At 58.6% G+C, this 8,789-nt stretch overlaps 1 protein-coding gene across 1 annotated transcript in view; it reads right to left on the reverse strand.

Annotated features, from left to right (window-relative positions):
* The window catches only part of NKX2-1 (NK2 homeobox 1), a 4,624-nt gene extending 1,424 nt beyond the window's left edge, over positions 1–3,200 (reverse strand). Inside the window, exons 1-4 of the mRNA XM_011999194.1 lie at positions 2,808–3,200; positions 2,308–2,541; positions 1,243–1,628; positions 4–280 (exon numbers count right to left, since the gene is read on the reverse strand). Of these exons, the coding sequence (XP_011854584.1) occupies positions 4–280; positions 1,243–1,628; positions 2,308–2,384 (740 nt within the window). The 5' untranslated portion in view covers positions 2,385–2,541; positions 2,808–3,200. The remainder of the gene's footprint in view (positions 1–3; positions 281–1,242; positions 1,629–2,307; positions 2,542–2,807) is intronic.
* Positions 3,201–8,789: the final 5,589 nt, after the last annotated feature.

An 8,789-nucleotide genomic window follows, 5' to 3' on the forward strand; every position in this document is an offset into this window, starting at 1 on the left:
CGCTTCATTTTGTAGCGGTGGTTCTGGAACCAGATCTTGACCTGCGTGGGGGTCAGGTGGATCATGCTGGCCAGGTGCTCGCGCTCCGGCGCCGACAGGTACTTCTGTTGCTTGAAGCGTCGCTCCAGCTCGTACACCTGCGCCTGCGAGAAGAGCACTCGGCGCTTCCTGCGCGGCGCGCTTGGCAGCGGGGCCATGTTCTTGCTCACGTCCCCCAGCGAGCCCAGGCCGCCCATGCCGCTCATGTTCATGCCGCTCGCCGGGCCCATGAAGCGGGAGACTGTAAGCGACAAACGCACAGCGTCGGCCGGGGCCAGGCCGAGCCAGGCCACCCCTGTTTTCCGCGCCATTGGCCCGCCCGGCCCGCCCCAACCCGACGGCGCCCTCCTGACCCAGGCAGCCTAGCGCTGGGCCCCAAGAGGCCCATCCGCGGGGAACTGCCAGCGCCTGCCCCAGGCCGTGCCGTCGAGGGCTGCACTAGAGCGCTCACAGCCTCAACCCTGGTTGCCCTCCCTCAGTCTCAGTTCCCTCTTTCGAACCAAAAGACGCATTGGGGGAAAGGCCGTTTCTGCTCCTTTCGTGCCCAGCCCAGGTCAGAGCAATGGGATTAGCTGGCCACAGGCGGCGAACTGGGCTCAGGCAGGGAGCTGGGGTCCGACGGTAGACCCCAATTTGGAGAGGTTAGGAAAGGGGGTGTTGAATTCCAAAAGCTGGAGCCCCCAGACGCTTTGCCTCTTGGCTTCTCTCCTGTCGGCCTCAGTGAGGGCACCTGCTCGGCCCCTTAGAGTCCCCTCTGGAACTGCGAGTCCTCCCACCTGCCCAGACTCCGCTGGAGAGAGGGCCGGGACGGGCGCTCGAGTGCCTCCCAACAGGGCAGCCTCCCTCCTGGCCGGGCCTAGCCTCTCCGCGCTCTGCTCGCCCCTGCTCCTTGAGCTCGGGGTCGCTTCCCTCGGCTCCCCGAGGTCTTCTGCGCGGAACAGAACTGCCAGTCCACCGCGCCTAGGAAACGCCGAGTACCCGCATCTGACCGCAGGACCCCAGCGCTACCAAGTGCCTGTTCTTGGATCCCCAGCCGAGCAGCGGGAAGCATCCCCAGCTCCCGCACCCAAGTCCCTGGCGCCGCTGCCGGGCCGCCCTCCCTGATGCCCAGCGCGCAGCCTGCCGGCGCCGCGCCTTCTGGACGGCTCTCGCCTCATCTCCTGAGCTCAGCCCGCGGCCCCGCAGTGGGGCGGCCTCACTTACTGGCGGGGAAGCGCGGGTCTGGGTTGGCGCCGTACCATCCGGGGCCAGAGGCGCTGTTCCTCATGGTGTCCTGGTACGGCGGCAGCTCGCTCATGTTGCCCAGGTTGCCGTTGCAGTAGCCCCCCACGGCGGAGTGCGAGAGCTGGGGCACCCCCGCCGCCGTCATGTGGTAGGCGGCGGTGACGGCGCCGTGGTGCCCCACGGCGTGCTGCTGCATGGCCGCGGCCGGCGGTGCCGCCTGGCCCTGCCTGTACGCCGCCAGCGGAGCCCCCAGGCCGCCGCCCTCCATGCCCACTTTCTTGTAGCTTTCCTCCAGGGGACTCAAGATGTCAGACACTGAGAACGGAGTCGTGTGCTTTGGACTCATCGACATGATTCGGCGGCGGCTGGAGGAGGAAGGAAGAGGAGGAAAAAAAAGGGAGAGGGGGAAGGCGAAGCCTCGCTGCTTTTTTTTTCTCCCTTTGCCAAATATTCTGGTGTTACCTTAACGCCGATCTTGTTGGATGTACACGTAACGGAGTGGACCGAGTCCTCCTTAATTGGCTTGAGTGGAGGCTCGGGGGCTGCCTCGCGTTTGTTTTAGCCCGGCGCCAGGTTTTAGGCAGCCACCAGAGGCGGGGCGTAAGCGCTAAAGCAACAAGACAATAGAAGCCTACATCTTGCCCGAGATAATTAGCTTACATGCTGATGACAAGGTAAACACCTTTAAGTTTCACTTGTCAGGATTTTTAGGTCTCAAAGAGAGAGAGAGAGGCAGAGACGAGACCCAAAGCATTCCCCCCTCCCTTGGACACCCCCACCCCCATTTTTTGTGGGGTACCAGCGGAGCGCGGGGAGGAGGTGGAGGGGTGGGGAAGGAGGAGGGAACCGAGAGCGGGGAGGGCAGGAGGTGGGGTGGGGGAGTAACCGAGGAGGAGAGATGGTTGGGAGGAAGGAAGGTGAATGCTGCTTTGCAACCAACTTGCGGAGTTACAAAGTGGAACCACTTTCCAATTCGGTCGGGGTTCCCCGGACATGAACAGGTCTTTAGGAGAAGAGGGCCGAGGGACGGGGTGGGGGTTTCACCTGAGCCTGCCGGGGCTGCTCCTCCCTCCCGCCGCGGCCTCCCAGCCCCGCGCCTTCCCACAGCCTCCGGACCACATCGGGCTTCGCTGCGCTGAGCCCCAGTCGCCAACAAATGAGCGAGCGAATCTGGGGACGAACCCTGGGGCCGCACTGTTGGTCTACGTGTCTGTCAGTCTGTCTGCCTCTCTTCTGCCGCCGTCAGAGGGACACCTCTGCTCCCCGCCCCCTTTCCCCCTACCCGAGAGAATCCGAGCGGGCGGAGGGGGCGCTGAGTAGGGGATCGACTGCCTCCCGGAGGCTGTCCCGGATCCCCGAGCCACCACCCGCCCCCGCAGCTCAGTGGTTTTTCAGTGGGCCACCCCCACCAACACGCCTCCCCCCAGGTCTTTCCCCACCCCCACCCCCGGCCGAGCAAACACAGCACTGGCCCCCGAGCTGGGATGATGGGAAGGGGTCTCACGGGAGGGTCCGTCACTGAAGTTGCCCCACCTCGAACAAACCTGGTGTCCCTGACCCTCGCCCATCTCCCAGACACGCGGGGTTCTGGGGCTGAAGCTGACTTTCCGAGGACATCACAGCCCCAGCACCCGAGCCCAGAACCACGCTGTTTTCCCCTCCGATGCTTCAGGGAGGGCGCGGGCAGGGAGCGGAGTGAGTGCCCGCCAGTCTGTTGCCGGGCGGAACTGAGCCTGAACCCCGGCGGCGGGAGCGCTGGCCAGGAGGGGGCGAATGCCGAGGTGCGGGAAGCTCAGCGGGCGGGAGGCTGGGCTGAGGCTCGCCTCCGCCCGCAGCTCAGCCATGCAAAAGTGCACTTGCTTCCCGGGAATAACCAAATATCTTTGTTTAAAGTGGTGGCGTAAATGGCCAGTCGCTTTGTGGCCACGCTGGATATTAGTAGATGAGGATCATTCTGCTTCAATTGGGCGCCTCTCATCCGACGAGCAAGAAACTGCTTAGGAGGAAGTGGGTTTCCTGTCTGCGCGTTCCCAGGCTTCAAGTGTGGGCCCCGCGCCTTGAGGGTCCTTGGGCGCCTGGCGAGGGGGAGCTGTGGGCTGCGATCCCCAGCGGAGTCGGGGGTGTCCCCCGCGTTGTTCGGACCAGGCCGGGGCCTGCAGCCGAGTCGACTACCGAGTGGAGCCCTGAACGGCGCGGATTTTGAGACCGACTCCGGTTTTTGTCCGTGGATTTTAAACGTTTTTATTGTTTTTATTGTTTTGCTTTCTTTTTGGTTGTTTTAGCCTCCTCTGCGCGCCGGGGGCTGGGAGGGCAGAGCGCTCCTCGGCCGGGCCCGGCGGGTACCTGCAAGACAACCGCGCTGGTCAAGGAGCTTCTCGAATTTAGTTTTTGTTTTCACATTTTCTTTCCCCTCCTTGTAGAGAGGGAGCTCCTGATGATGATGAACAGGCAGTTTTGAGCTACTTAATTCATCCAGGCTCCCTTTTTAAAATTATTAATAGCAATTATAGTAGAGAAAGTTTTATTTGTTTTTAAAGATTTCAGCCCTGTCCTTGAAGAGTGCTCTTACTCCCTCAATACAAAGCCAACGTCTATACTAACATTGGCTTTTCTCACAGCCTACCTTCTTTACCAGGCGAAAGAAAGCTCAGGGCACCCTCCGCCCTCCCATCTGCGCCCGCGTTTTTGTGCGGTCCCCACGGCAGTGCTGGGGAGGCCACTCTACGTTTGCGCAGGGAGACGCGCTCGCCGCTTGTGTTGCGAAAGACCAGCGCGAAGCCCCGCTCCTTGCCCTTCCTTCCCAGGGGCTTCTCTGGGGGGCGCTCTCAGGACCGGACGAACTGAGCATTGATTACTGTGGTGGCTAAGCAAGGAGGGGAGGCGACGCCGGGCTTAAGCGAACCACAGAGGAGAACTGGCAACGCTGAATACAGACCTTGTCTGCAGGCGCGACCTGGCCAGGCCTGCGTCCGGAATGGGGTCTGATTGCGAAGGCGGGGTGGGTTTCCCTGTCACCCAGCTTCTTTCTCTGACTCGCCATTATTTCATAGTTGTTGGTAAGTTTAAGAAACACCAAGTGTAGAATGTTGTACATCTCTCCCAGTCTCAACACCATTTAGAAATGGAGATCAATCTTCACAATGTTTTTGTGAGATTCAAGTAAGATGGAGCACATCAAAGTGCTTTGAAAGCTTTGAATGTTTTTCAGCTCAGTGCCAGCACTGAAGATTGCGGTAGTTATTATCATGACGATCCCCATCCCCTCTTTAGGTCCCCAGACCTGAGTAAAAGGAAGAGTTGGGTGAATCTTCCACAGCCCCTGGGTCTTCGTCCTTCGGCAGCTTTTCAACCTCTCAGCAGGCCACAGGCGCACGTGGCTGGCAGCTCCCTGGCCTCCGGCTCTGAGAGTCCCGGGGCAACCGGGCCTGCAGTTCTCGAGGAAACCCCCCTCCCCGTTCTGGACAAGGAACCCCCTCCCCCAAGAACCGCGCAGCAGGTGGCGAGTCTGGGAGCTGAACTGGAGCCAGGTGGCGGATCTGGGAGCTGAACTGGAGCGGAGCTCGAAGTGGCTGGGGCGGGCAAAGACTCCCGCTTCACTCTGGGACCAACTGGAACGGCGCTTCAACCTCTGCCTGCAGGGGTGCTTCTCGCGCTCACCAGCAAGCTCTCGTCTCCACCTCGCCTGGGCCTTTGCAGTGCCCTGCCGCCCAGGCTTCAGCACCTCTCCTACCCTAACCTTCTCAACGCGCGGCTCTGCCTTCTTCCCCAGTACCGCTGCACTGCCAAAAATAAGCTCGGAGACTAAGGCACCTGTGGGGAAGAGAAGGATATCTGTATCTCCGAGCTTATCCAAGCAAAGACCTCAAGAGTCCCTCCCATGGCCCAAAACACCTCTTTTTGACCGAAGAGCGTCCTTTCTTTCCGCCGCCTCCTAGACTCATGCTAAATAGGGCAGACCCCGGCTAACCAGTGATTTTTTTTTCCATGAATACGAATAACCCCGATTCCACTTCGCGAAGTCTGCGCGTCTTCCTTTATCCCGCAACTAACTTGCTCCGGGGTGGAGTGGGCACAGTGGGGAGCAGGTCAGGGCAGGGCTCAACACTGGCCCCTCACGGAGCTTTCCCTGGCGCAGCCTCACACTGTCGCTGCCTCAATTCCGACCACGCTCTGCTTCGCTGGCTGCGGTTCGACCGGGAATCTGAGGGGGCGCAGGCCCAGGATCGGCCCTAGATGCGCGGAATCGCCATCAGCCTTTGCTTACACCAGCGTGGCCACAGGGAAACTCCCTTCTCTCCCTCCAGTGTCACTTTGCTAGACAAGAACAGAGGGCTCATACAGAAGGCTAATTTGGGGTCTGTAGCTTGGACCGGGTGGAACTGAGGAGGAACCACCTGTCTCACCGCCCCACTCCACAACTGCTTTTTCTAACTCCCTTTGTGGTCCTCCACTCCTCTTTAGGGCGCTGAGCGACTCTGTCTCTTGGTAGTGTTATTTTGCTTCAAGTTTTATCACAATTTTTGATTCACTCAACAGTATTTATTCAGCTAGGGCTCTGTGCCAGGGACTACGCTAGGCCTGAAAATTCAGCCTTAATCTAGGTGCAGCTCCTACTCACAAGGAGCTTACACATTCACAATAAATCACCCAAATAGTATGTAGTTACTTTCTGACAGATGTTACTGCAGGATCCAGTGAGATAGAGAGGGTTGTAATGGAGGTTTGTGTGTGTGTTTTTGCATCATTTCTTGATCTCCCAGCATTCCAAGGTCGTGAGAGGAGCCCCTGAGTAGAAGTCAGTCCTAGGTTTGAACCCTGGCTTTGCCTCTTTCCAGCCGTGCAGTACCGCCCTTGTGGGCTCCTGCCACACCCTGGAGTCACACCCATCACAGCCAGAGTAAACCAGTGTGTGTTTTCTGGCTTCCCTCCTTGAGGGTGAGCCCCATTTTTATCTTTGAACCGCCCCCCCCCCCCCCGTGCCTCGAGAAATGCTAAGGAAACACAGCCTCCTAGCACCTGTTTCCCGAGTGTAAAAAATGGTCACAACCTGCCCTGTGTACTGGCCTGGTTTGTGCTAGGGATCCAAACAATTCAGGATAAGATCATGTGCCTGAGTTTGTAGATCACAAAAGTCGCTAACAGAAGGAGTTATTCCTTCTGATTCTGTATTTTGGATTTATAGAAACTGAATCTAGGCCTCCCACCTTCGACAAGAAGCACTTGGGCCCCTCAGTTGCTACCGCGGGTCTCCCATAGCTAGGCACAGGCTTCTAGGCCGGGCTGAGCTGGGCTCGCGAGTGCCATCGAGGCAACCAGGCGCAGGGAGCGGAAGGCAGGAGTGCAAATGGGAGCTGGGAGTCGCTGCTCCGCAACCCCAAAATCTGAGGAATGCCTCCGGGGGATGATTTCTCTCTGGAGGGGTCTCGCAGGGCCCCCTCTGCGCTGCTTTCTCAGGCACCAGAACCGAAAGCCTCAGGAGGGACCGCTGGAGCCCGGGGCGTGCAGACAGTCGGCTTTCACAGACGCAGTGGAAGGAATGATCCCTCTACTGCTCCCTCTCCCGACTTGACTGTCTAGAGTCTTTGAGGGGACTTTCCTTTTGGGAACGCTTTTCTCAAGTCGTGGCCTGTGGGCAGACTGGGAGCGGGGCGCCGAGACATCCGAGCGCGGCTTCTGCTTTTCAGTTTCCCTCACAGGCGTGCCCTGCGGAGGGAATGAGAGGCGAGGGCGCGTCTATGCGGGCCAGAGTCAGCCGAAGAGAGTCCGGCCCTTAGGCCTTTGGTGTTGAAGAATCTGCTCCTCTGTCGGGTCAAGCCCCACTAGAAGTTAACACCTGTGGTCTCCAAACTTGCCTATTCTCCTGTCACGCAGTTCAAGCCAAGATTCAACTCGTCTTGAATTTTTGTATTTAGAGCCCCTACCTCCTCCACCGACTCCAGGGGCGCCCTCTGGCGGGAAGAGGTCTGGGGTAGGAGGGAATCTGGGGAGCGGGTTACAAAGCAGAGAGCAGCGGGAGCTCAGCAGCCCCCTTTGAACTGCGATTAAACCAAGACGGAGACGGGAGGTGGGAGCACGGGCCTGAAACGGTCAGGCGACCCTGCGAGGCCCAAGCTGCAGCCCTTCGCGGCAAATCCGCCAGACGCCCCCGTCGGAAGGGGCGGGGACACCCTCCGGGGCGCTCTAGGGCTCGTGAGGCTCTAAGGTAAGTTTCGCAGCTGCTCCGGATAATTAAAGGACAGATTCCGGAAGTATCCTGGTGGCGGCGCGGCTGTTTTCGCCCCAGGACCTGTGCAGCCTCATTTAGCTTCAGGTAGTCGAAACCTACAGCTCTTTCTGCCCCCCATTCCCCAACAGATCTCAGGCCCAACAGTGTGAGCCCCTGGGCCTTGGGTGTTCGCGTTTCCCGCGGGCTTGCCAGCAGCGCTGGGGTTCCCTCCTCCGCTCCTTTCCTCCTCTCCAACCTCCCACCCCAGCCCGTCTCCCCGACACCCCCAACACTTGTCCCAGGCAGTTTCTGGTGGCCGCAGTACCGATCCCAGGCCAGTGGGATGGGGGTGGGGAAAGGGTGGAGGGGGAATCTCCGAGGCCCAAGGTTTCCTGGGACTTGACAGAGGCTGGATTCCCCCTCGCTGCCTAGGACTTGTGGGCTGAAGGTTGCAGACCGAGGCGAGCCGCAGCGCCCTCTTCCGGCCGCCGTCTGGAGAACTGCAGCCTTAGAGCGGTCTCAGGGAAGCTTTGCTACTAGGTCCCGGGCTAGGGAAAACTGGTAGTGGTCAGAGACTGGTAGTACATCCTCCACGCATTCGCTCATTCTAACTATCCACCCGACCATATGTCAGGCAGTCTCTTGGTCCACCCAAAGCCAATATAAGTTATGACTGACTCTTTGGATCATCCAGTCGGCTTGCACCTGCTATTTGAAAGAGCCCAGGTGTAGATCAGGGCTTGGAAGCTGCTCTTATGCCTAAAGTCCTCTTTTAATTATGCTTTGCCTCGGAATCTCGTTATGAGAATGTCCTATCCATGTCGGAGGGCATTTGGAGGCATATTTGGTGACCAATGGAGTAGCTTGTACTTGCTGCATGTCCTTTCTGGAGGAGCAGTGGCCCTATTAGCTTGACAGCCTGACACAAGGAGTTTCTGCCTTGTGTTGGAGCAGTAGGAGCATAACCCCTAGAAAATATTGGAGTAAGAAAACTTCTGGGACTAGCTACACTCGGTGGGTGCCTTCCAGCTCTCCATTCTATGGCACCAATTGACTCAGGCAAGCTTTCCCCCAAATTATTCCCCCTTCTTTGGACTCTGGTCAAAACTAGATCCTCTCCACCCTCCCAAACCCATCCCAGCCAATATGCTCATGTTACTTTGCTTTTGTTCTTTTACCTTAGCCAGGAAATCATTCTTTCCAGCCCCACAACTAAGTCATACCCTTCTCTTAAAAAACCCAATTGCCTCTTCCGACAACTAAATGTCTGACACATAGTGGGAGCTCAATATATGTGTGCAGAATAAATGAATGAATCTCT

The sequence above is a fragment of the Mandrillus leucophaeus genome, unplaced genomic scaffold, assembly GCF_000951045.1.
Source record: "Mandrillus leucophaeus isolate KB7577 unplaced genomic scaffold, Mleu.le_1.0 Scaffold587, whole genome shotgun sequence".
Taxonomy (NCBI): domain Eukaryota; kingdom Metazoa; phylum Chordata; class Mammalia; order Primates; family Cercopithecidae; genus Mandrillus; species Mandrillus leucophaeus.